We start from the raw sequence: 27504 nt of genomic DNA, 5'->3' as shown, positions 1-27504 counted from the left end.
GGAGGAGGAGGAGGAGGAGGAGAGTTGAGGTTTGGTCTTGCTGTCTATTGTAATTCCAAGTGTAGCCTCCCAAGACCTGGAGTCTGCATGTAGACCCAAGTGACCCTACCTCCAAGTTATTTCTGATTGGTAAATAAAGATGCCAACAGCCAATAGCTGGGCAGAAGAGACATGGGTGGGATTTAGACTTCCCAGGTTTGAGGTCAAAGAACCAGGAGAAGGTGGTGGTGAAGAGGAAGGGGGTTAGGTGAGTCATGAAAATGTGGCCCTGAGGGCTGGCCAATTGGAGTTAAGAGCAGCTCAGATGAAACATAGTAATAACTCAGGGTTATCTGTAGGAAATTAGATTCTAATAGCACAGAGGGTAGGAATTTGCCCAGTTCCTGTGCTGTTTAAGGCTTATTGTAAACATAAAGGTTGTGGGTGTCTTTTATCCAAAACTAAATGGTTAAAGTGGGATAGAATCCCAGGTCGGGATTACATAATTTCTACAAGAGAAACTAACCAAGGGGAAAACATAGCTTTTGTCTGCCTTTTACTCTCTGTAGAAGTGCATTTGTGTATGTGTGCAGAGCACAAGCTCAGGTGGCTGCACCATTCACCATTTGTTTTTGTTTTTGTTTTCTTAAAGACAGAGTAGCTCATTGGTCTGATCTACATCAAATAAGCTAGTCTAGCTGGCCAACTAGCACTAGGCAAGGATCTGTCTGCCTCCGCCTCCCAGCACTAGAATTACAAATATCCACCAATCTATCCACCTTTTAGATTTAAAACTTTTATACCAGATGAAGGCGAACATGAAACCAGTCCCATATACAAAACCCCCAGCTATAACACACATTATCTTGTAATTTTATAACTTTCTCCCCAAATAAAACTCAGCCTTGAAAGCGACTGGTATAGACTGTTTTGGTTCATAACACTATAGCACACAGTGACAAGGTTCTGAGAGTACATGCAGTTTTTCTTTTAAGAAAGAGGTTTTTTTATAACAAGACTCCCATAAGAGTCTGTGACTCAAAGGAACATGAAAACTTTAGACATAGGTAGGTAAAATATATCTGGTATAAATTTAGGTGATTAAAGGAAAGATAGGAACGGCTTAACCTCGAGGATATTTCTGAAAGAGGACCATCCCGATGCACCTCAGGTCAGAGGCTTGCATGGACCTGGGTTTGACCGCTGACCTAGACATGGGCGATCCTCCTGAGGACTCAGCAGATCAAGTTTGACCTGCAGCAGACTCTTCACACTTCTTCTGGGAACCAAGTGGAATCGGTCCCTATGTAGAACTGAAGAAAACTATTAAGCCAAGGAAGCAGCCTTTGGTAAAGAATGTGTGCAAAATTTCTTACCCAGAGTTGGATAAATGGAAACAGACTAAATTTTTTACAGAATGCACTTACATTTTAAGTTTGAAAATGCTTACTCTGAAGGAGGAGCAACTTATAGTCACAGTAAAGCCCTGGCAATCACTGTAAATTACTTTCTTCTGTATTTCAGAGAATAATATCAATAATCTTCCAAATAGAGCATGTGATATCTGGAGAATAGCAGTTTGAGAAAGTAACCAATAGTTAATCTCTTCTCTTTACTTTTGGCAAAATGTTCTGAATCACCATTCTCACCTCCTGTTCTACAGCCTTCAGAGGTTCAGGGCTATGGCTGACCTGGGTAGAGGGAAAGATTATAAAAGAAGAAAAAATATGTATTTACTTGGTGTTAACAAATCTATATTTTTGGTTTATATACTACTTCTTAGGCTATAGTTCCATCTATTACCTCCTGTGTTTAAAATAAGAGTTTTGAAAGACAGGTACAGTGGCTCTTGCCTGTGATCTCAGCTCTGGAAAGCTCAGGCAGGAAGACTGAAGGCTGAGTGGTGATTTCTAGTCCAGCCTTGGGGCACAGTGAGTCCTAAGGTGGAATGGTTTACCAAGAAAAGGTTGTGCTGCCAAGTCTGACAATCTGAGTTCAAGCCTCAGAATTCACACGGTAGAAGGATAGAACCAGCTCCTGAAAGTTTCCTCTGACTCCCATGTGCATACTTCACACACACACACACACACACACACACATACTTTTTTAATTTAAAAGACAATAAGACTTTATCTCAAAAAACAAAAATTATAGCCAAGCAGTGGTGGTGTACACCTTTAATTCCAGCACTTGAGAGACAAAAGCAGACAGATCTTATAGAGATCTGTTCAAGGGAAACCGTGTCTACAGAGTGAGTTCCAGGACATCCAGGGCCACACAGAGAAACCCTGTCTTAAAAAACCAAAACAAGCTGGGCATGGTGGCGCATGCCTTTAATCCCAGCACTTGGGAGGCAGAGGCAGGTGAATTTCTGAGTTCAAGGCCAGGCTGGTCTACAGAGTGAGTTCCAGGACAGCCAGGGCTACACAGAGAAACCCTGTCTCGAAAAACCAAAAAAAAAAAAAACCAAACCAAACCAAACAGTCCACTACGGCTAACATTCCGTTCAATGCTATAATGAAGTGATGCTATTCTTCATGTGATGACATGGATTAGGACCACACCTACTATTTTCTCTGTGTTTATCAGAGGACAGCTTTTACAATGGCTCTTGGTGTCGCTGTGTTAAGGCAGGGTCTTGGTGCTACTATGCTGTCTACTCCAGGTTAGATGGAGCCCAAGCTTCCAGACAACTCTCCTCTTCTGCCTCTCCTCCTAACGAAGGACTGCTGCGACTGAGATACTTTATGTGGGTTCTGGGGACTGAACTGAGGGTTAGCAGGCCTGCACAGCAACACTCTAACCTGCTGAGCCATCTCACTTGCTTGTGACCTTATATATATATATATATATATATATATATATATATATATATATACACATTTTTTTTTTTTGTGATGAAATGCTTATGACAGGTCCTTTACTATTTTTATAACAGCAAGAATCTCCCTGACATCTGTACTGGTCACATCAACATCTAACATACAAATATTCCAATGTGGCACACTTGACAATGTGTGCCATTCCCTCATCATTACTGAAACTGTTCATTAACACCAAGGATCAAAGGGTGGCTTTTTTTTCTATTTATTCTATCTATAAATTTTCTTTCTCAAACAAAAAAACAAAAAAAAAAGCAAACAGACTCTCTTCAACTTAAAGCAACCTTGAACTTTAAATAGTCTTGGCATGGAAATTTATCAAAGTCCCCCTGCTACCTGCTTTAGTTCTTAGCTAGGTACGGATATCTGTCTATAATCCTAACGTCTGTAAGGTGGAGGCAGAGGATCAAGAATTCAAGAGAAAGAAAGAAAGAAAGAAAGAAAGAAAGAAAGAAAGAAAGAAAGAAAGAAAGAAAGAAAGAAAGAAAGAAAGAAAGAGAAAAAAGGAAGGAAGGAAGGAAGGAAGGAAGGAAGGAAGGAAGGAAGGAAGGAAGGAAGGAAAGGAAGGAAAGGAAGGAAGGAAAGAAAGAAAGATCGGGTAGGGGAAGATTTCTTATTTACAGTATTTTTATTAATTATCTATAAATGTTAGCCCCTACATTCCTACATTTAATTTTTTATACTAGAAACTGAATGATACAAAGAAATTATGTGTGTGTGCGCGTATTCTTCTTCTCTCCCGAAAATATAAAAGTTGGCAAAATTTTATTAAAAATACTAAGCTTTGGACTGGAGAGACGGCTCAGAGGTCAAGAGCACTGGGTGTTCTTGTAGAGGTCCTGGGTTCAATTCCCAGCAACCGCATGGTGACTCATAACCATCTATAACAAGATCTGGTGTCCTCTTTTGACATATAGGCATATATGCAGGCAGAACTCAGTAATTTATACATAACAAATAAAATAAATCTTTAAAGAATATATTAAGCTGTGTAGAAAATAAACAAATAGTACTAAGTATTAGAGAAATGCAAAGCAAAACTCACTGAGGCCATGCAGGTGGTGCAGATCTTTATTCCCAGTAGGAGACAGAAGCAAGCAAATCTGAGTCTGAAGCCATCCTGGTCTACCCATTAAGTTCCAGGACAGCCAGGGGCACATGATAACACTGTCTCAAATAAAGAAAAGCTAATGTAATTAAAAAAATAGTGCAATAACAAAAATTCACTGAGATTTCATCTTGCTCCTGTTTCCATGACAATCATTAAGAAAACAAGTATCAAATACTGGTGAGAATGTGAACAAAAGAAACCCCTTATATCCTGCAGGTGGGAATGCAATTTAACCCAGCCACTGTAAAAAACAGGAGGAGATTTCTAAAAAAACTAAAATCCATCTACATATAAAGCAACTACAGCATTCATGGGTATACACACAAAGACTTCCAAGATGATACACCACAGAGACATCTGAACAGCAGTGTCTACTGCAGCACTATTCTCAATAGCTGTGCAGCCAATCCGGGTGTTCAACAACAGAGGGATAAGGGAAATGTGAAGCATATGCCTTAAGGGAAAACAGAGTAACCAAGGGATGGGAATACAGTTCACTGGATAAAGTGCTCACCATGCAAATGTGAGGATCTAGGTTTGCAACCTAGAACCCAATAAAGCCAGATGGAGGAGCACATGTCTGTAATCCCAGTGCTCCTAAAGCAAAAGGGGAGGATACTGGGAAACTTGAAGACCTCAACTTGAAGACCTCAACTCTCGTGCTGTAGTACACACTCTCACTCACACATACATATCTTATCTATCCATTTATAGCCTCTTGTATTACAAATGCTAATTATGTTCCCCCAAAAACTGTTTACATGAAAAGAACTGTACTTATGGTAATCTGCCCTGGTTGGTTTTGATTGGTAAATAAAGATGTCAACAACCAATAGTTAGGGAGGACAGACACAAGTGGGATTTTAGGATTCCCAGGCTTGGGACCTGAAGAGAAGGAGGAGGAGGAGATACACTATGCCTGAGAAGAGTGCAGGACAGAGAGATAAAGCCACCATGTGAAGGAGCCAGGAGAGCGTGGCCCAGAGAGCTGCCCAGCTGGGTCTAGAGAAGCCAAGATAGAACACAGAATTAGTAAGTAATAATTCGAGACTAACTGTATGGAAGTTAGGCAGTGGCCAGCTATTGAGCTGCTTAAGGCACATTACAATATAAAGGCTGTGTGTGTGAGTGTGTCTTTCATTCGGAAACATAAACCACTGATGTAGGCAGTGAACCCACTGCTGGGACTTATTTAATAATTATCTCTACACTCATTTTTAAAAAGGAGGGGGGAAGTGTTCTCTCTATATAAGTATAAATGTGGCTGGGCATGGTGGCATACACCTTTAATGCCATCTCTCAGGAAGCAGAATCTAGCAAATTTGAGTTCAAGGCCAACTTAATCTACATAGTTAACTAAAAACTGGCTAGAGCAGCACAGTGAAACTCCCATTTAAAAATAAATAAATGATAAACACTATCAACAAATACTGTTAAGGGCTGAAGAGATGGTTCAATTATTAATAGACCTGGCTGCCTGGCTGTTCTTCCAGAGGACCAGGATTTGGTACCCAGCATCCACATGGTGACACAAACAGTTTATACTCCAGTTTTGGGGGATCCAGTATCATCCTCTTCTGACCTCTGCAGGCACCAGGCACACTGACAGTAGACATACATATGAGTAGGCAAAGCATTCCTATATATTAAATTAAATTAAAATACTGTTAAATGAAAAAAAGCAGGCTGCAAAGAAATTATCTAGAGCACAAGCCTATTTATCTTTTTGTTTGTTTGTTTGTTTGTTTGTTTTTCGAGACAGGGTATCCCAGGCTATCCTGGAACTCACTCTGTAGACCAGGCTGGCCTCAAACTCAGAAATCTGCCTGCCTCTGCCTCCCAAGTGCTGGGATTAAAGGCATGAGCCACCACCGCCCAGCTCAAGCCTATTATCTTAAGAAACACACACACACACACACACACACACACACACACACACACACACACACTGCTATCAATATGCACCAGTAAAAGCTTAAGGTCTGTCTTGGCTTGATGGCACAGCTTGTAATTCTATCTACTCAGGAGGCTAAGGCAAGGTCCTTACTTTTTCCTTATTCTGAAAGCTTATTTGAATATTTAAGTATCAGAGAGTATTTAATAAGCACCTATGTGTAAATAACTTAAAAAGATGATATCTATATAGATATATATACATATGCTTTAAACACCACAATTTTCAAATGGTGTTTGTTATTTGGGTTTTTATTAATTTTAATTCTCACCATATGTAAGCATCTTGGCAACATACAACACAATGAATGTGAACCAAAGCCAGGCCTGGTGTCTCATATTGACAGATGGGAGGACTGCTTTAAGTTCAAGGTCAGTCTTGGATACAGAGTGAGTTCTAGACCAGCCTGGACTAGAGTGAGACCTATCTCCAAAACAAAAGGAAATAAATTTCCACAAAGAAATAGTTCTATCTTCTTTTTCCCAAAAGTTTAAAATGAGTGACAAGACCAAGCCTATCCTTTTATGATTTCACACCATCCTGGACTATGGTTTTTTCTTTTTTCTGAATCTATCAAATGAGGATATGTGTGGGGGGTAAATATACAGACAAAAACTACAAACAGAACAAATTTCATATGTTCTGTCACAAGCACGAAGAATAACAGAGTCACAATATACAATTCATTTACTGTTAAAATTTAATTTTCATTTTTAATTTCTGCTATAGTATAAAATTATCTCAAAAGTTTCAAAAGACTTCGCTATTTTAAAACTTAATATTTTATTTCCTAGGAGGAACACACAGCAAAAATATGATGCAGAGACTCAACTATTGAGACTGAGTACTTATAAAGACCAAGGAAACAGGAACAATTCTTGAACTTTACCACACACACGAGAGGACGGAAAACTCTCAGCAAGAATGCTGGCCCCGTCTAATTTCCTGCCCTGCATGCTAAGCACATCCCCTGGAGGACCCAGCACACACTCACCACTGCCTTTATATACCAGAACCTGCCAATCTGGGCTTCTCGCAGTGCTTCTATAGTATTCACATTATAATTTTACAGGGGACTCTTCAAAAAACTACTAAGTAAGTACAACCCTGTCCTTTTAATTACTTAAAATTGTTTTTCTCAGTTCTAAAAGTCATATCCTGCTAACAATCAATATCCCAGAATACTCTTCAACTATTATCCAAAATACTTTTGGGGAACATATGCATACACATAGGGACAGTTATAAACAAATGTATTATCCAGGTCACAGGTTTTTCATGCTCATTTTTAGACCTTGGCTGGTTACTCACTACAGCATTGCTTATAACAGCAAACCCTAGGAAAACTAAGGTGCCCCATTCAAGGAGGACTGGAATTGCAGTTGAGAATGTAATTCCCTTCCCTGCCCATTTGCGAGGACTCCAGTGTACCCATTTTTCCCTTTTGCCTGTCAGTTCTTCTTTAGCTTTCTAAGAATGCAATAGAACTAGTCTTTGGGGTTTGCTTTTCTTCCTCCCCTGTCAGCCCCACCTCCATCCTTTTGTCTACTCCTGCCACCACGCTACCTTTCTTGAACAAGCTAATCACCTTTCATAAGCCACATGTACTCCTATTATTAGTTCTGCAACTCAAACTCCTTGAATCTACACATATACATTTCCAAATTGGCCCTTCCTCCATGTTCTCCTCACTGGCTCAGACCCCCATGTCTGCTATCTCTACTTGGGTAAGCATTTGTTATTGTTTTAGGAATTGACATGCAAGTCAGGCAGCCCTTATGCTGCTGCAGCTCCCACACTGTACCAGGCTATCACCACCCAGAAGTCTAAGTCTGCCTGCTCTGCCATCTCTAGTGACTGACCTGTGCAGAGAAAGGAAGGCAAGAGAAAACAGTGCTCCACGACAGTGCTGAGACTATGGTCATCATCTAGGGTCTGCCTTGTGTCTACACATTCCTCCTTTACTTGGTCTTAATATCATTTTGTTAGATAAAAAGGCTGACCTTGGGTTTGATTTTTCTTTTTTTTTTTTTACCAAGACAGGGTTTCTCTGTGTAGCCCTGGCTATCCTGGAACTCACTCTGTAGACCAGGCTGGTCTTGAACTCAGAAATCCGCCTGCCTCTGCCTTCCAAGTGCTGGGATTAAAGGCAAGCACCACCACTGCCCAGCTTATGTATGTATGTATGTATGCATGCATGCATGTATGTATTTACTTATTGGTTTGAGATATAGGTCAGTGGTAAAGAATTTGCTTAACATAGACGAGAGCCTGGTTCAAGCCCCAGAACTATTCGGGGTAGGAGAGTTCTCACTTGAACTTGAGCATTCTCATTCATTCTCATACTTGGCACTTCTATTGCACATTTAAAAAAGGAAGGAAGGAAGGAAGGAAGGAAGGAAGGAAGGAAGGAAGGAAGGAAGGAAGGAAGGGAGGGAGGTCGGAGGTTAGTCAGCTTTACCCATTTGGTTTATTTTTAGCAATTCATTTGAACTTCTACAGTAAGAGATTTCAGTTAATGAAAAATATAAATTTTTATTTCCCTCTTTGAACTGGTCTCTAAATTTTGATTTGAGGTGTGGAGGGATGCTGAAGCAGAAGGGCTGAACTGAAGGCCAGCCTGGGCAAGACCCAGGCTGAAGATAAGAAAGAAAAGGGGCAGGGGATAATGGAAGAGTCAAGAGTACAGTTTCATATAACTGCAGTGCCTGGGATGGGTCTAGAAAGGGTGTGCTTGTGTAACTAAAGCAGGGCAAAACTCCAATGCAGGGAAATCTGGAAGAAATGCAACTGGTCGCAGAAACCTAGAGTTCAAGAAAGGAGTCATGGCTGGAGATAAGCTTGTGAACAGCAATGTGCAGACAACATGTGCAGACATGGAACTTGAACTAACTAGTCTAGGAGAAGTGCAGCAGTTTAAGTATTGGCAATCCAGGATTTAGAGGACTAATAAGAAGTAAAACCACCAGAGAAGAAAGAGCAAGCAGGAGGTGAGGCCATCCTGCCTGCAATCAGCCTGGGAAATGATGAAAAAAGGCAAGGTGAGGACTCAGACCTTCCCACCCAGTTTGCAAAGAAGGATGTTCGGGCCAGCTCAACCAAAGGTATGTCGGCGCTCTTAGGAAGGGATGAGAGGTACAGGCTGAAGAGAAACTGCTCCTCATGTATCCCCAAGCATGGCCCAGTACAGAGCCTGGGTGTTGCTACTGTGTCTTCATCACAAAACTATTCCTGTAAAATATCTCCACTTGCCATTCTCACAGTTATCCCAAAATAGCATCTTTCCCTATAAATTATTCTCTGGCTTTCCTTGCTTTCTATTATTTATCATGATTATCACATATTAATAATATTGAAGATTTCACAGTAACATCTTTATGTGTGTATATATCTTTTTTTTTTTTTTTTTTTTTTTGGTTTTTTCGAGACAGGGTTTCTCTGTGTAGCCCTGGCTGTCCTGGAACTCACTCTGTACACCAGGCTGGCCTCGAAGTGTGTACATATCTTGTACGGATCATGCTCAAAAATTTCTTACTTTGCTTTTTTTCAATTAAATTTCTCTGTGTGTGTGCGTGTCTGGCAAATGCAGGCACGTAGCAGTCGGAAGACAACTTGCAGGGGTTCACTCTCTCCTGCACAATGCGGGTCTCAGGTTTCTCCCACTGTCATGCTTGGTGGGAGGTATAGTCTATCTTCCTGACCCTCACTTTGCTTTTGTTTTTTTCCGACAGACTTCTCTGTGGTGCTCCTCAAATTCCATGTAGACCAGGTAGCCTCATACTCACACTGATCCACTGCTGAGTCCTGGGATCAAAGACACGCACCACAATATTGGCTGCTTTTTTTTTTTTTTTTTTTTTTTTTTAAAGGCAAGGTTCTTACTCTGGCTGGAGTCAAACCCTCTACAATCAGCCTGGCCTTGAACTCACAGAGACCCACATGCCTCTGCCTCCTGAGTGCTAGGATCAAAGGCAAGCACCACCATACCCCAATTTTATTTTGCATTCTTTTTTTTTTTTTTTTTTTTTGGTTTTTCAAGACAGGGTTTCTCTGTATAGCCTTGGCTGTCCTGGAGCTCACTTTGTAGACCAGGCTGGCCTCGAACTCAGAAATCCGCCTGCCTCTGCCTCCCGAGTGCTGGGATTAAAGGCGTGCGCCACCACCGCCCGGCTTATTTTGCATTCTTAATGGTGCATAATAATACTTGAAATTCTATCACTTATCTACTTGTCTACCTCTGAAAAATTTTTATTAGGAAATATGTAAAGAAAAGGCTTGAACAGTTTTTAGGTACATCACTCTCAGAAACCCTTGCAATTCTTGTAACATCACTAACAGATCTCACACCAGGAAATTTTTAACAAATCCATCAGCAAATCTCCTTTGTAGCATTCTTGCATCAAAGCTTTCTGTTTCCTCCTGTTACACTGTTCAAAACTCATCATGTGATTTTTCTCATGGGATATTCTCATGTTAATCTTACTTCAAAAAAAGTTGTGCTAGGAAAATTAAAGCCACTTATAATCGTGATCTTTGATATTTCTTTTCATAATGAAGTCAAGCCATGCCCTAAACATAGCTAGGTCTTTATCAAAGTTCTCAGGAAAAATGAGAGTTGTAGCAAAGTTGGGAACAGTGAGTAGTGTGTACCAGTAACATCCAGTGCATAAACATGTGCACTCATGCACACAAGCACAAAGACACACACTCCAGCCTATTTCAATTCCTGCCCCATATGAAAACCCAAGATGAGAGGCTATGTGACACGCCCAGGACATGGTCCTTGTGGGAAATCAAGCCCTGACTCCCAGGTCTTGACCAAGTTAGAGAGGCATCTGGTTGATTGCAAGGACTTAGGTGTCCCTGCTGAGACTTTCCACACACCAAGAAACAGACTGGAGTTTGCTTTATAAACTCTTTGGGGAGTAATGTTATCTTTGAATTTCTAGAGTAGACAAAACCCATCATTATTAATCATTTCTTAATTGGTTTATAACTTGCCAATAAAGTTTTGTCATAGCTTATTACTAGATTAAATAAAAGAACTATGATAATCTTTCCTTACTGTTCAATCTGGATAGTAATTAAAGCATGGCTGCCATATGGTATACATTTTTGATACATTATAAGTATCCTTCCTACTTAAGTTTGTTTTAGAAAAGAGAACACAGGAAGTGAGCCACTGAGAGAGGTATTTTGGAAGATCTATTAAACCTACAAGTACATTAAAAATAAGTCAGTGTGGATACAGAATAAAGAACAAACACCTCATAGTGACATCACCACTGACATACTTTGAGCACAAGTAGCTTCTGACAAATTATATAGGAAGTGGGACGGGCAAACTCAGAACAAATGTTCTAGCCGAGCGTGGTGGCACATATTTATAAAAGCACTTAGGAGGTTGAGGCAGGAGGATTACAAGTGTAACATCAAACTGGGATTCATTGTGTGACCTTTCTCAACAACAACAAAACAAGTGCTGAGTTCCTATAACAGGTTCTTAGATAGTGACAAATTATAGGGAAAAAAGGCAAGAAAAGGCATAAGGAGTTGGCTGGGTGTGGTGGCACACACCTTTAATCCCAGCACTCGGGAGGCAGAGTCAGTCGGATTTCTGAGTTCGAGGCCAGCCTGGTCTACAGAGTGAGTTTCAGGACAGCCAGGGCTATACAGAAAAACCCTGTCTTGAAAAACCAAAAAAAAAAAAAAAAAAAAAGATATAAGGAGTTAAGAATATAGCTCAGTTGGCAGAGTGCTAACCTAGTATTAATAAGGGCTTTGTCAATTCCCAGAACCTTATTACTAGGTGTATTCACACATGCCTACTATAACCCTAGCACTCAGGAGGTGGACTCACATGAGAAGTTCAAGGTCATCCTTGACTACATAGTAAATTGGAAGTTAGCCTGGGATATCTGAGACCATGTTTCACCAAGAAAGAGGAGAATTTATTTATATATAAATAAACAGGCAACCTGCCTGTTTGTTTAATGATATAGTAGATTTTACAATATACTAGGGCTTCTTATTTTTTATTTCTGGAGACAGGGTCTCAGTATATGGCTCTTTCTGTCCTGAAACTTACTATGCCGACCAGGCTTATCTCAGACTCAAAGAGATCTGCCTGTCTCTACTACAGAATGCTAGGATTGGATTAAAGGTATGCTCCCTGTGACTGGCTGGCTTTCATTTTAATAATCAACAGTCCCTTTATAAATATTCTATTTTATACTATATAGAACATAACCTTACATTTGTACGTTTGTTTCTTCAGGCAAGGTCTATGCTGCCCAGGATGAGTTCAGGTGACAACTCCCCCCCCCAACCCCCCCCCCTCCCGGTCTCTCTGGGGTTGAGATAGGATCTTACTCTGCACCATAGGTTGTTATGGTACTCAATATGGAGCCTATGCTATACTGATTGCAAACCTCCCAACTCAGCCTTCTTAATAGAATTAACAGTTGCATGAAACCATGACTAACTTTAAAACATTTTTGAGGATTATTAATGTTTATCTCTTCTTAGAATACCTTATTAATTACATTTATCAATTATTTACTAAAATTTTCTAGATCAAAATAAATTCTTTAAAGAATTAACATCGGGTTTTGGGCAAAACAGAATACATTTTATATATCTCTTTCATAAAGTAGTTTTAAGGAAGGAATAACGTACTGTGTCTTTCTAGTGGACTTATAATTGAGCATGCTGAGCACACCTGCAATCCTAGCACTTGGAAGGCTGAGGCGGGAAAACTACCTTGAGTTCAAGGCCAATCTGGGCTTCATAGTGAGACCTTGAGTCAAATTAATAAGAAATATAATGAAGTGAAGCCCTACAGGGAACTCAGTGCCCTCTTCTAGTCTCCACAGGCACTGCACCCAGGTGGTACATATATAGACAACAAGCAGGTGCACACTATTTCAAATGTAAAGGAATATATCTCAGTAACAGAGCGCTTGCTTATCATGCTCATGGTCCAGAGCTGAGGACTGGCAAGACGGCTCGGTAGGCAGAAGTCCTTTCAACACAAGCCTGACTACCTAAATTCTATTCCTAGAGCCTACAGGGGAAGAACAACTCCCAAAAGTTGTTCCCTGACTTCCACAAATGTGCCCCAACAGCAACAGTCATACTAAAAATAGTTAGAATGTCTGAATGTGGGGTTCTAAAAGTAGTAACAAGACCCTAAGTTGATCCCCGGTACCCATAAAAACAAAAATGAAAAACCAAACACAAACAAAACAAAATCCCAATTAGTTCCTCATGTCACTAGACCCTAAATTCTAGATTCATATTAGGTACACTAAATATAAAAGAAATTCTTGTCATGAGACTACTAAGCAAGATTATAATGGCTAGTTTTATATCAGCTTGACAAAGTTAGAGTCATCAGAAAGGAGGGAGACTAAATTGAGAAAGTGCTTCCATTAACAGTGGGCTGTAGACAATCCTGTAGGGCATTTTCTTAATTAGTGAGTGATGGAGGAGGGCCCAGGCCCTTGTGGGTGGTGCCACCCCTGGGCTGGTGGTCCTGGGTTCTATAAGAAAGCAGGTTGAACAAGCCATATGGAGCAAGCCTGTAAGCAGCACCCACCCCACCATGGCCTCTGCATCAGCTCCTGCCTCCAGGTTCCTGCCCTGACTTCCTTCGATTATGAACAGTGATGCATAAGGCAAATAAACCTTTCCTTCCAAGCTGGTGTTTCATCACAGCACCAATAACCTTAACTAAGATAAAGATGTAAAAGAGTATTTGATTTTGTTTTCCTATGTAACTTAAAATTAACTAGCAAGAAGAGCTCATCTCGATTCGTTTTTAAGATACTTTACAAACTAAAAAATATATAAACTATTTTTTTAATTTAGATTTATTTACTTATTTGTTGAACGAGGTGTGAACTACAGTCACCGTGGTTCTGTAGAGGTCAGAGGATAATCGGGAGTTGGTTCTCTCTTCTATCATGTAGGTCCTGAGGATGGGGACTGTCAGAGTTGGTGATAAGCACTTTCATCCAGTAAACTATCTGGGCAGCCCTAAACTATTAGATTATCCTTTGGTTTTCTGTGACTTCTATTTGAATAAGAATGTGTATAAAATGTACTGTTAAAATAAAGCTTACCTTCAAGCTGGTATGAGAACGTGGTTGACTTAATTCTTGAAATTTCCATTGCTCTGATCCTGGGGTCTCGCCTCCTTTCTGAGTGTCAGGTGTAAGCAATCCATCTCCAGCAGGTAGAGGGAAAATCCCTAGTGATATAGGACGTTCTTTTCTATTTGAAGAGGGGAGAAAAAAATTAAACATTCTCATTAGTTTTTTATTTGTCATGATTGTAAGCCTGGGATGTGGATAGAAAAATCCAGCTCTTTGGAAGATGAGGCAGGGGGATAACAAGATCAGGGTCTACACGGGCTATAGAAAGCTTATTCTCAATCTGCAATCAGCTATCCTACATAATCCTATATGTACACCTAAATAAGTATATACCAAGAGAAAAAGCAGTCTAAAAGGTTTACATTGGCTCCAGAAGTTAAGAAAAGTGTGGGAAACTATTTAGACACTGATTTCGCCTGCCAAGTTTGGAGTTGTTCATAGATGAGGTCTCAGAACTTAGCCTAGCCTGACCCTAAACTGGAGATGCTCTGCCTTAGCCTGCTGTATGTTGAGACTACAGGCATGCATTACCACAGCTGCCTCTGCCAGGAAGTTGCTGGTGGTCTGGTGTGGTAAACATGGAGAAGAGCTGCTGAGTTTTAACCATGTAGGTTAGTGGTCATCGGAAACACACAAAGGCCTCCCCAGTCCCTGTTCCTAGTTTTCCCACTTCCTCAAGCTACACTGTTTTTACAGTAGGCCTTTTCTGCCTAGAGGAAAATGAATATACTCTTTGAAACAGGCATACTACTCAATAGTAAAAATCCAAAACACTTTTTAATGAAAGTTCTGGTTTTCTACAAATCATACTACATTAGTTCTTTTAGGCAGAGTGAAGATGAGAAAACTTGTGTTAGGAAAAAAGAGCAGCTCTTTTCCAAGTCTTCTTTACTGGGAGTGATGGAGTCCCTCCCACTGACATGTGGGAGATAGAGACAGGAGGAGGGTCAGGAGTTCAAGGTCATCCTTGTACTACAAAGCACAATAGAGCCCAGCCTGTTTACATTAGAGCCTGTCTCCAAAACATTAAAAAGAAGGCTGGAGGAATGACTCAGTGGCTAAAGGCAATTGCCACCAAGCCTGACAACCTGAGTTCAGTCTCTAGGACCCGCATGGCAGAAGGACAGAACAAACTCCTACAGGTTGTCTTCTGACCTCCACATTCATACTCCAATAATTACTAAATAAATCTAAATCTGAAACAAATCTAACACTAGTCAGCTATTTTACAAGTCAATGACAAAAAGTTTTATTTTTTCCTAATAGAGAGCATGCTACTACATATTACATGTTTGTTTCTTCTTGAGACTTATAGCCTTTACTTTAAACTACATCATTTCTGCTTCTTTGCTCTTAAACCGCAATCCTCTTTTTTTCTCATTAAATGATAGCAAGTGTTTTGTTTTTCTTTAGTTAAAACAGAATGAAAAGTTGCTAGACTGCTGTCTATTCCCAATTTTGGAAAACTTACTTTGGGAACAGAAATTCCCAAACTACTATTGACTTTTATCTAACAAGTCTTCATGCCTTAAGGGAGAAGCAAGTAGGAATTTAATCAGAGTCCATCTACTATAAAGCTAGGAAGATAGCACAGATTTCCTGAGATACAAGCCCATCACTGGAACCATCTTCCCACATGAATTCCTTTCCATACATATGGAAGGCAGAGCATGCTTTACACAGCTGGAGTGCACACAGTCTTCTGTAAACCCAAGCTTCCTTTCCTATCCCATCTATACTCCAAAATGCAAGTGACAGTCCCAGCTCTGTATGTTGCTTTTATCACTTTTTTTTTTTTTTTGGAGAAAAACAGATCTCTAGGAGGGGTCAGCTCTGCCTGGAGTTTCTCTGCTCCAGATCTAGAAAATTGGTATCACCATATGCGGCTTCTTCTGCAGACTGACCAATTAGATGGCTGATAGGGGCAAGATACGCAGTTACATAAGTCTGACAGTATTCTACTCTCAAAACAAAGTTCCTGAAAGGCAAACACTAGTCTTGAACTTTGTTGACATGCATGTTCGGTACTGTTTGTATTAAACGCTTCAATAAAAATCACAGAAAAGTTAACCAAAAAATGGAGAGCCTGTAGAAAAATACCAAGTGGCAGGTTTCAATTCCTAAACTGAAGCACCTGCTCTCACTGTCCAGCCACTGACTCACTAACAGAAACAAAGTTGACAAGTGTCGGAATTTTTGTTATAGTCTCTAGCTAGTAGCTTTAGTTGTATATATTGATTTTTAGTTGGTTATTTAAATACCAGCTTATGTGTATTAATGATTTTTGAAAATATGTATTTCAAATAGCCTTTTGGCTCTACTTGAAGGTACTGAGCCAGATAAATTGATGTACTTTATCTGATCTAACCAACCAGGAAATAGGACTGCTTTTCCAGATTTTAGAATAGGGAAAATGATGTTCTAAGACTTTATATATTAGTAACCAGCAGGACTAAGATTAAAAGTCACTTCTACTAGAAATGTGAGAATGTGAGATACACAAATGACTTACTTGTATAATGGATCATATATTTTGCAACTGTAATGAAGTGTAAAATAATAGCTCGCTTGATTTTTTAAAATCAGTCACTGAGGTAAATACCTTGAGAAGGAACCTAAGAGATTAAACAAATTACCAAAGGCCTCAAGGCTGCATATATGGGACAAGGTAACTCCAAAGTCTTAGCTACTGTATGGCAATACTTCTCCAGCATAGCCTAAGCCAGCCCTTAGTGTTAGTCATATTAATATTATACATATTTTCAAGCCTACAAGTTTTAGTTTCCTTATATCCTAAATATACATAGATTTGTAAACAACTCTTTCACATACTAACATATACAAAATAGTCAGAGTGTTCCTCAATTTTATACATCAGGAAAGAGCCCAGCCGAGAACTGTATGTAATCCCAGCATTGAGAAGGAGACCCCCTGTGGGGTTCAAGGCTAGTTTAGGCTACATGACTTGTTTGATAAACAAATATAATTAGGAAAGAACATAAATGATCAAATACCTAGTTTTAGACCATATGAGAAAACTAATTTCTGAGTGTTAAAAGTTAAACATAAGCTGGCCTGTGAATAAAAAGAACCACATGAAAGAAAGAAGCTACTTCCACTCTTCTTACCTAAATCAGAATTAGCATTAAAGTATTTTTATAATCACTTAGATACTAATTAGTTACAGTCGGTCAGACTCTTTGAGTTTATGAGTTAGAAAACAAGAAAGCAAATCCGTACACATCGGAGCTGTGGAAAGTGGTTCACACAGGCTGCACGCAGGGAACAGCAGCAAAGCTTGGCAGCCTGGTGACCACCCCCACAAGCAGGAATGGGGATTTGTCACCCAGGAGTACAAAGAAAAGAAAGGGCGACATCTGACCAAACAATAATGAATAGGCTTTGTAAAGCTTTCACAACTTTGATGTGCAAATAACTGAGGGGAAGGCATTCTAGTCTTGTCTTAAGATTTTAGATTTTTTTTTTTTTTAGTAAAAAAATATATTTTATAGTAGCAGGAAAATATCAGTTTCCATAGCTGTTATTCAAAACTATAAAACTGATATCAAACCTTACATCAGGCAAAGGATAACTCAAACAAAATAGACCTACATTCCGTGGCCAACCATTTGCAATACAAAGCATAAAAGCCATTTGTCCCTCAATGCTCGGAAGCTGAATCCAGAGCTATATACAGACTTGGACCTGGCACTGGGCTCCGGCGATTCCTCACTCTTCAGCATTCAGACCACGCTGACCTTCTACTTATGTACAAGTACAACAGAGAATCCCCCCCCCCCCTTTTTTTTCGGTCTGTGATTTCCAAACACAAAACAGAGTTCCATTTAGGAACCTACAAAATAATAGACATCCTAGCTCGTGGCCGTTTTCCATTGTTTGAATCTGAAATAGAAATGGTTACAAAGCAGACTCATGGTCCTAAGAATTATAAAAAAAAAAAACAAACAAACAAAAAAAACAAAAACCACCAGCGAAGCAGGAGCTTCTGTGAGAGACTGGACAGAGTACCTGAGTATCCTCGGCAGGTTCTGCGTCAGCGCTGGCACACCGGTAGAAATAGAAAAGTGCACAAGCAGCAAAACAGAGAGAGATACTAAGATCGCAGAATTAATGACCACCGCCCCGCCAACAAAGCCAAACACAAACAGCAGCATGCATCCAGGATTCATGGCGCTGTGCTGGCATGGTGAAATGTCCGAACCAGGAGGCCTACACAGGGGCCAAAAGGGTATCTTTGTAGTGAGGATCTGTCATTCAGCTGCTGCCACAAAAAACAATGCCAGCAGCAGCAGCTTTCCACTCCATCCTGCAGCGGCTCCCAAGCGATGACGTCATTCTGCTCCCCCCACCTCATAACCATAGAGCTGCAGCTCCTAGCTTTTATGCAGCAACCCAGAGGAGAGCCAGCCTATTAACTACGTTCCTCGCCACTAAGAGTCTTGGCTTAGCCCATTGGCTACAATACCTAGCGATCTACATAATTTATTCACACTCCTACATCAAACAGATGGCTGGCTAATCCTTTTAAACATGCCTCTGTGCAACAAAAAGGACCAATTATATGGGAGAAGTGAAAAATTTCAGCATACCCACAAACTGGAAAATTTCAAACCTACTCTGAATTTCTATCAAGTATCAAGAAAATAATTAAAACCCTGCGCTATGTTGCTTATAATTTATAAAGCTCATAATTTAACTTTTTAAATGGTATTTCTATTTTTGCATGCTATTCTTTCCCTTTCCTGTAGAGATTTTAGGGAAGCAGACTAAATATTGTTCTCAGATGGAAAAACAGGAAAAACAGAAACAAAAAGATGGATTATTGATTTCACATTTTCTTAGTCAAAAGTGTATATAACAAAGCTTACCTAATTCTACTATGAGCTGTAGCCTCTAGTTGATCACTCCCTGATAGCTGATGAAGTTTGGTTCTTTCTAAGTGTTCCATATAATTATGGATCATCTATTTCAAGAAAGAAAAAAATAGAAAATTTAAGGCTATCACCTAAAATAAAACAAAGATTATAACAATGGAAAACATTTTGACACAACTTTCTTACAAGATTATTCAATTTCACGTAAAGAAATAAGTCCTAAGGATGAAAGACTTGTGATAGCAAAGAAATAGCAAATGCTCACAGTTAAGACACTAACATCAGCAAATGTAGCTAATATCCATCTTCCTTTGTATTGCATAGCAATTTTGTAAAATATGTGATGTTATTAAACAAAAAAATATTGGTATAAATACAAATTAGTACATAGACTTTGGTGGTAGGTTCTAAGAGACTGCTAATTAACAATAATAGCATTTGAGAAACCTATGCACTTAAGTGGAGAACAACAAAATTAATGCCAAACTTGAGAAAAATTCTGTATATTCATCTTTCCATACTAATAGTAAATACCAGAATAAAACTAAATTTCAATTTGAAAGATAGTATTTCTAATTATTTCTGTAGATTTATAGTTGAATTTCAAACTACTTTCTCCTGTGCTAATTTACTAAAATCAGTATTTAATATAATCAGATATAATAACAAATTAATAGAAATAAAAATTAAAGTAAGAAAATAAAAATCAGCAATGTCTTTGATTCTGAGTCCTAGATAAGGATCATATGCTAATAAAGCTGGCTGTGGGTGGGAGTTTCATCTTCAGGGCTCTGTGGGGAAGGAAAAGTTACAAGTTGTACTCTGACCTTGACATATATACACACGCACAGAAAGGTGGGTTTAAAATAATCTATAAAAAACATTAGTTCAAATCTAAGTGACGGCCATGGGAACTCACACTTGACCTCCACACATACACCACACAAAGAAAAATAAAACTTAAAAAAAAAAAAAAAAAAAAAAAAGGCTAGTCAAAATGAGAACTGTTAACAGTAAAGAAAAATGAATACAGAATCACAAGGATATTTACAAGTTTTATTTAAATATCTATTTTTCTCTTCCATACTATTTTAAGAATTTTGCATTAAAAAATTTTTTGGTCATGTCAGCAAATCAGGAATAATGAGCTGCTTTCTTCTTGTATCAAGAAAAAAATAAACTGAGCCTAATATAGCAAAACGAATGCTGTACCTAATATATGCAAATAAAAATGTCAGAAAGGTCTTAGAAAGCATTAGTTGAGTTCTCACATCCATAGAGTGATCATATAGAGGTGATTTGTTCAAATGGAAGAATGTTAAAAAGGAAACTTCCTTCAGATTGCCTTTATAAGTAATTCATTAATAAGTAAAATGTATAGATAGAACCAATTTTACATCCAAATAGATTCTCTATTATCTTAAATGCTTAACTATTTAAAATTTAGAAAAAGAACTACATTTGAAACCTTCAAAGGACTGATTATGGAGATAATATACTGGCATTCCAAAACAGTCTAATAGGAAAACACAGACCACACTAAAGTAACCCTTACTAGGACTGAGGAACAGCAAAAACAGCAGCTATCATACTGAATGCCAACCACTTTAACAGAATTATTTTTTATTTAACCCTCACTATATCACAATTTTACAGATAATCCCCAGGCACAGGAGAAAATAACTTTCCTAAGTTAAATAGCTAACAATAAAATGTTTTCCATCATTTGCTTTAAAGCTGGGACTCAAATCTGATTGATGGAGCTACTTGAGTAGTTAAATGCTGTAGGACCCAGGCAGGATGCATCTGGCCTTTCAGTTAACTCTCCAGGCAAGCAATGAACTCATTGTCCTTTCTTCCTCACACCCACAAGAAAATCCCACACCCTAAGGCATTTCCTGATATATTTAAAATAACAAGCTATATATCACAGACAGAATAAAAAATACACTGCACATAAAAATTTTTAAATAATTCACATTATCGTTATGATTTTAAAAATGAGGGGAGTGATGGAGGGAGGGGGAAGACCAACATTCAGATAGAGAAAAGGTGTGAGTAGACCAGGGCATATTTTATACAAGGTACTAACTACCAAGTCTACCAGTTTTAGTCCTCCTCCATCTCAGATACGACACTAATTCCCAGGTAAGCAAATTAATTCCCGTAGCTAGAAGTAAATTCTGTAACAGCTGGACTCATCAAGGATTCAACTGTATTGTCTGAAAAACTGTTGTTCAGGACAGGCACAGACTGCCCTTGGTTGAGTTGTCTTCACAGCAAAGGCCAACTCAGCACTGACAAAACCAAAAAGCAAACCAACTGGACTGGAGCACAGGCTCCTTGTAGTCACCTTGAGTCTTTCTACATACAGTTCTCAAAGCTCTTCTCTTACAACCAGTGAGATTTCATGAGACCTAAAGGCTCAGAAAAACATCTAGAGCATTCAGCACATGGAATTAGTGATAAGAATGACTAGTTTAAAGGCCCATCCTCACCTACAAAGCAAGTTTGAGTCTAGCCTGAACTATATGACATCCTGTTTCAAACAACAGCAAGGACAACTCAGTAGTTAAGAGTGCTAGAGGCGCTTCCAGAAGACCTGGTTTAATTCCCAGCACTCACAAGGCACTCTCAGTTCCAGGGAATCTGACACCATTTTCTAGCCACGATGGGCACCAGATATACAAATGGTATACAGAAATACATGCAGGCAAAAATGCCCATACACATACCACGTACCACAGGTACATGTGCACACAGCATAGAAAAAAACCTAAAATCATAGAATCAGAAAGACCAGATTTCATAACAAGTCAATAACTGGCATAGGATATCTTTCTAAAAATTTCAAAGCATACAATAGGGAGAAATGATAAGTTGGCCTAAGAAAACACTAAGAATGTACTTACATGGTCTTAATATGAAACTCACCCAGCCCTGCACAAAGTTCACACGTGTAGTGGTTAGCATAAGAAAAGTAGTCCTAGCCGTGTGTAGTGGTGCATGCCTTTAATCCCAGCACTTGGGAGGCAAAGGCAGGCCGAACGATCTCTGAGTTCGAGGCCAGCCTGGTCTACAAAGTGAGTTCCAGGACAGTCAGAACTACACAGAGAAACCCTGTCTTGAAAAACCAAACAACAACAACAACAAGAAAAGTAGTCCTGTGGTCCCAAATGCTTTAAAATAACTACTCCTCAGGCCTGTGCTATCTTCAAGGAATATCTTTTAGTCAGTCAGCAGTCAGTGTCATGTTAGCACTATCAACTTCACAGAATCTAGAATCACTGTGTAAGCAAGCCACTGGCACATCTGTGAAGGACTGTGCAGATTAACTGAGATGGGAAGAACTACCCTAAATGTAGGTGGCACATTCCATGGATGTGGGTCTCACACTGCATAAATGGGAAAGTTTGCTGGGCCTATGCATGTTGTGCTTCCTGACCGTGTACAAATGACCAGCTGCTTCACGAGCCTGCCACCATGCTGCTCCTGCCATGATAGACTGTAACCTCAACAGTGAGCCAAAAGAAACATGTTAGTTAGCTAGTTAGTTTTATGATAAAGGATCTTGTTGAATATCTAGACTGACTTAGAACTAACTACTCCAGGCTGGCTCCTCAATCTCTATATGCTGATAAGGTAACTTATAAGAATATACCACATATAGCAAGATAGATATTCCTTTAAGTAAAATCAATAATACACACAAATTTATTATATGATTAAAGAATGGTCATTCACATTTTCAAAAAGTAGAATAAATTTCCCACTGTTAGCAGTAAGCAATGTGTTTTGTCAAAGTAATATTTAAATAATTCTATGTATGTAAAAAAATGCTACCTTCCCTATGCCCACCAGGCTGGTCTGTCTTTTGCTCTGGGAAGCTCAGGGCAAATCCAGTCTGCCCCCAGGGCTAGTGAGGTAGCCCTGACACCAGCCAAGGTCCGCTGAGCCTGCAGGGTGCCAGCTGCCTGCCCTAGGCTCCTGGCCATGCAGCTATACATCCTTCCACTATTGGAGGTGCTTGTTTGAATGGTTATTGGATTTTTTTTTTTAACTTGACATTAAAAGAGAGAACTAAAAAAAAAAAAAAAAAAGCTACCTTCCTTGAAAGTAACAATAAATAGGCTACAAAGTCCCTTTCTCTTGAGTTTACCTCTAAAAGGTACCCTAAGGGATTACAGAGCTATTTATTCTTGCTAATTGAATGAAGTTTCTAGACCAAATGGATAAACAGAAAATTTTAGGTTATAGTGAACAGACTCACATTTTAAAGCAGCCTTATCTGTATTACATAAGCCTACTTTGAAGCAAATAGAGTCTATCAGGGCAAAAGACAGAAGCATCTTGTAACTTCAGGAGAGGATCCTATGAAAGAGCTGACAGTCAGCAGAAGAAACGCTGCCTGATGACTGTACAGGCCAAGGTCTCTGCTTGGTAACTAAGCTCTCGAGACCATTTTCTTTTCCAATAGCTTACAGCTCTGAAGGCATGGAAACAGACAGGAAACTTGTAATACCTTTTCACAGGAAACAGATGGCAGGCTTTAAAATTTCTATAGACATATATCTTCATTTTTATTAAATAGATATTAGTAAAATAAAATCTCACTCTATATTTGTTCTTTAAAGAATGTACATATCTATGGGGGGAATAAAATATGGAGTATAAAAAATAAAATAAATAAACTAAAAAATACAAAGAAAAAAAGTATATATTTTAAAAGAATATAATTTAAATATACTTTTAATACTATATCACAATTTAATAATCTCCAATTAATATAAAAGTTATAACTTTATTTTAAAATCATTCATTACTATTAATTACTTATTACATTTAAACATACTTCTCCAAATATATTTTGTATTTATCATCATTAATAAATAAGCAATGCAAGTAAATACTACATATATACAGGACCTTACTCTGATATGGAAATCAGTGGTGTAAAAAGCATCAACAATAGGCTTTTAACTACCAAGTTTTTAAAAATACCCTTAGTATCTAGTAAACAATATATTATTAAAACATGGGAAGCCAGGCATGGTGGCGCATGCCTTTAATCCCCAGCACTTGGGAGGCAGAGGCAGGCGGATTTCTGAGTTCGAGGCCAGCCTGGTCTACAGAGTGAGTTCCAGGACAGCCAAGGCTACACAGAGAAACCCTGTCTCGAAAAACCAAAAAAGGGTATTTTTGACTTAATTAAAAACAAACAAACAAACAAACTATTATTTAACCTACTTCCATCTTTCCAGGGCCTTATGACCCTTTATGATTAAACTTTTCCTCCTACTGAACCAATTCTGTGACAATTGTGTTCTTGGTAGTAATGTAAACCCAATCCTATGAATGGGAACGAATTTCTGCACTATTCAAAGCAAATGAAATTGAGTATAATATGATTTTATGATGCTTAAAGCAGCACCTTTGGTCCCTACCATAGGCAGGATAGGTTATACAGCAATGGAAGAAAAACAGGAACTGAAGTCTACAAATAGGACTGTGGAAGCATGAGCAAGACCCCAGACTCAAGTCACCTAAATAAATAGGTAGACAAAAAAAAACCTAGAATCAAGCCAGGCAGTGGTAGTGCACACCTTTGATCCTGGCTCCCAGGAGGCAGAGGAAGGCAGATCTCCGAATTCTAGACCTGCCTGGTCTACAGAGGAATTCCAGGACAGCTAGGGCTATACAGAGAGACCCTGTCTTAAAAACCCAATCAAAACAAACAAACAAACAAACAAAGCTAAAATGAGAAAAGAGAAAATTGCCAAGAGAAGTGGCACACACCTTTAATCCCAGAATTGGAGGCAGAGGTATGTGTGAGTTCAAGGCCAGCCTGGTTTGCATAGTGTATTCCAGGCAAGCCAGGGCTATAGAAAGGAGAGGGAAGAGGGGAGGACTGTAAAATCCATTAAGGTATATGAATCCTAGACTGACCATAACACACAGGAACAAACATCACATTGACAAGACAGAAACAAATACAATATGTTAAAGACTAACAGACTCTTAAAAACAAGGGTTACAAATACTAATTTAATATACTAAAGAGGGCTGGAGAGTTGGGTCAGCAGTTAAAAACCTAGGTTCAGTTGCCAGCATTCATGAGGAAGCTAACAACCATCTGGAATTCAGTTCTAGAGGATCTGATGCCCTCTTCTGGACTCTGTAGCCACTGCACTTACAAGCAGACAGGACACTCATACACAAGAAATAAAAATCTAAAAGTTAATAAATAAATCTCAAAAAAACCAAAATGCTGAAAATTGGAATCATTTAAACACATTTTAATGTATTATAAATTTGATATAATTTAATATAAAACATAACATATGGGGCTGGAGAAATGGCTCAGTGGCTAAGAGCACTGACTGCTCTTCAGAAAGTCCTGAGTTCAAATCCCAGCAACCACATAGTGGCTCACAACCATCCCTAACGAAATCTGACACCCTCTTCTGGAATGTATGAAGGCAGCTACGATGTACTTACATATAATAAATAAATCTTAAAAAAAAACATAACATATTATAAATTATAAATAATATAAGTCCTTTACAACTAAATTATATATGTCGAGATCTATACCACTATCTTACCAATGCAGCATTTTCCTAACTGGTAGCAAATCAATTTTCTCAGCATCATGTCAACATTTTATTATATGCATAAAGGTTTGATAGCCAACTAAGTGACTGTCTTAAATAACTAAAATTATTCTGAGGCATATAAATTTTCTACAGAAAAATTTAACTCCAGATTTAAAAAGAATAAATGTCAACTCTGGTAAATGCCATGTGACACACTTTCTGGAAATGACGCTTATGAATTATTCTGGCTTTCCAAGGACATGTAGACTTATAAAGGTCATCCCTGTGCTCCAGTACTAACCTAGTAAGGACAGACACCCACCTCAGTGTGTCTCTGATGCAGTGCATTATATTCCTTCTTCAGTTCTGCTTCTCTCTCTTCAAGTCTGCTGACTGCAATCAAGATACATATACTTAATCAAACAAATACAAGAGACTTATAAAGTCTGTCTTTAAAATATTGTATGTTATCCAAAGCTTTAACAACTTTAGCCTTAGCCCAGCGCTCCATGTGAAATTCTGCACAAAGTGACCTCATTTCACTATCCTTAAACACCATCTTCAGAGAAGAGAGTAAAATATGTCAGATTGGTTCTCTAACATATACCTGTCTATGAGATCATCCTTTTATAGCTTTTTATACGACAGAGAATCCAAAAGCAAAAATCACACAAGTCTTATCCTTGTGTCATATCCCAGATGGTTGATTTCAACTCAACCATTTCGAGTATCAAGTTATTTTTTCAGTACTAGCAGGATGACAAATTTTTGCTGTAAACATTCTTTGCTTTGAGTTCAGGGTCTTATCTTCTTTTATTTAGCTCCCTCTGCAGGTGAATTTTGTGAAGTGCACTGATGTGGAGCTGGCTCACAAAATGGGGAGAAAAATTTAGATTCTGAGACACAAAATGTCAGGATAAAATTTTAAAGGAGACAGACAGAAAAATTGAGTGATTCATATCAGAGGGGTTCCAGGAAACCCATGAAGAAATAAACAACACTGGGCTGACCTTTAATGAGCAAATTCCAGATACACTTACTACAGTAAACCATGAGCTACGAGGCAGGAGCAGACTGGGTAGGCAGCTGAAGAAGCCCACTGTGGCTAAGGGCAGCAGAACAGCCACAGTGCTAGTGGCATTGTCAAGAGAATCATTTAAGTCTTCTGGAAAGTCATGATTAATTGGAAACATTCTCTGTGTAAGGTCAACCAATGAGCTGCAAACACAACTACTATCAACTCCAAAAGCACATATACATTTTTATATGCTACATGTTTACATGTGAAACACTGAGAACATTAATGTGCTGCCAAATTTGGGATTTATATACATTTGCCTGCCAGGATTTGTTGGAATGTCTTAGAAATATGTCATTATTTAGGAGAACTCAAATTCTTTTTTTGTTATAATTTGTTCGTAACTCAAGCCTGTATGTCTTTGACTCATTAAATTTACACCATGGTCCACAATATTTGTGGAGTGCACTTTCTTACACAAACATGTAATAAGCATATCTGCTTTTGACTTTATGCTGTGACCCAAAGCAATAATAAGCCACTAATAATATAGACGCACTAGGATAACACAATAGATGCTGAAATCTGAAAATTTGTGGTGCTGCTCATTTAAAACAAAAATACATAAAGAAAAAAAAACCTCAGGAACTCTATGCAAACTGTGGATATTTAGTAACAATTTCAAAATAAAATTTTTTGAAGGATTAGTAAGAAAAAAGTACGATGTCATTTATTTATATGATGAAGACCACTCAGCAGTCAAAATCACTTGCTTCTTTTGCAGAGGACCCATGGTGTCCCACACCGGGCAGTAAGTCCAGCTCCAGGGATCCGAGCTGCTGCTGGCCTCAAAGACACTTGAAGGAATGGGATGCATTCAGGAGCGCACACACACACACACACACACACA

The 27504-nt window shown here is 38.8% G+C and overlaps 1 protein-coding gene across 16 annotated transcripts in view; it reads right to left on the bottom strand.

The window, feature by feature from the left end:
* Spag9 (sperm associated antigen 9) overlaps positions 1–27504 on the bottom strand; it is a 132020-nt gene that overhangs the window by 61441 nt on the left and 43075 nt on the right. For 6 of the 16 annotated variants that reach the window (XM_029545946.1, XM_029545949.1, XM_029545947.1 and 3 more), the window contains 4 exons: positions 25899–25969; positions 18975–19069; positions 14053–14203; positions 1629–1670 (listed from right to left, as the gene is read on the bottom strand). In XM_029545946.1, the coding sequence (XP_029401806.1) occupies positions 1629–1670; positions 14053–14203; positions 18975–19069; positions 25899–25969 (359 nt within the window). Of the gene's footprint in view, positions 1–1628; positions 1671–14052; positions 14204–18114; positions 18722–18974; positions 19070–25898; positions 25970–27504 lie in introns of those variants that run through there. The other 10 variants (XM_029545950.1, XM_029545951.1, XM_021211656.1 and 7 more) reach the window with 5 other exon arrangements.

Source organism: Mus pahari, chromosome 14 (genome assembly GCF_900095145.1).
Source record: "Mus pahari chromosome 14, PAHARI_EIJ_v1.1, whole genome shotgun sequence".
NCBI lineage: Eukaryota > Metazoa > Chordata > Mammalia > Rodentia > Muridae > Mus > Mus pahari.
This window is presented reverse-complemented; position numbering and strand designations above follow the sequence as displayed.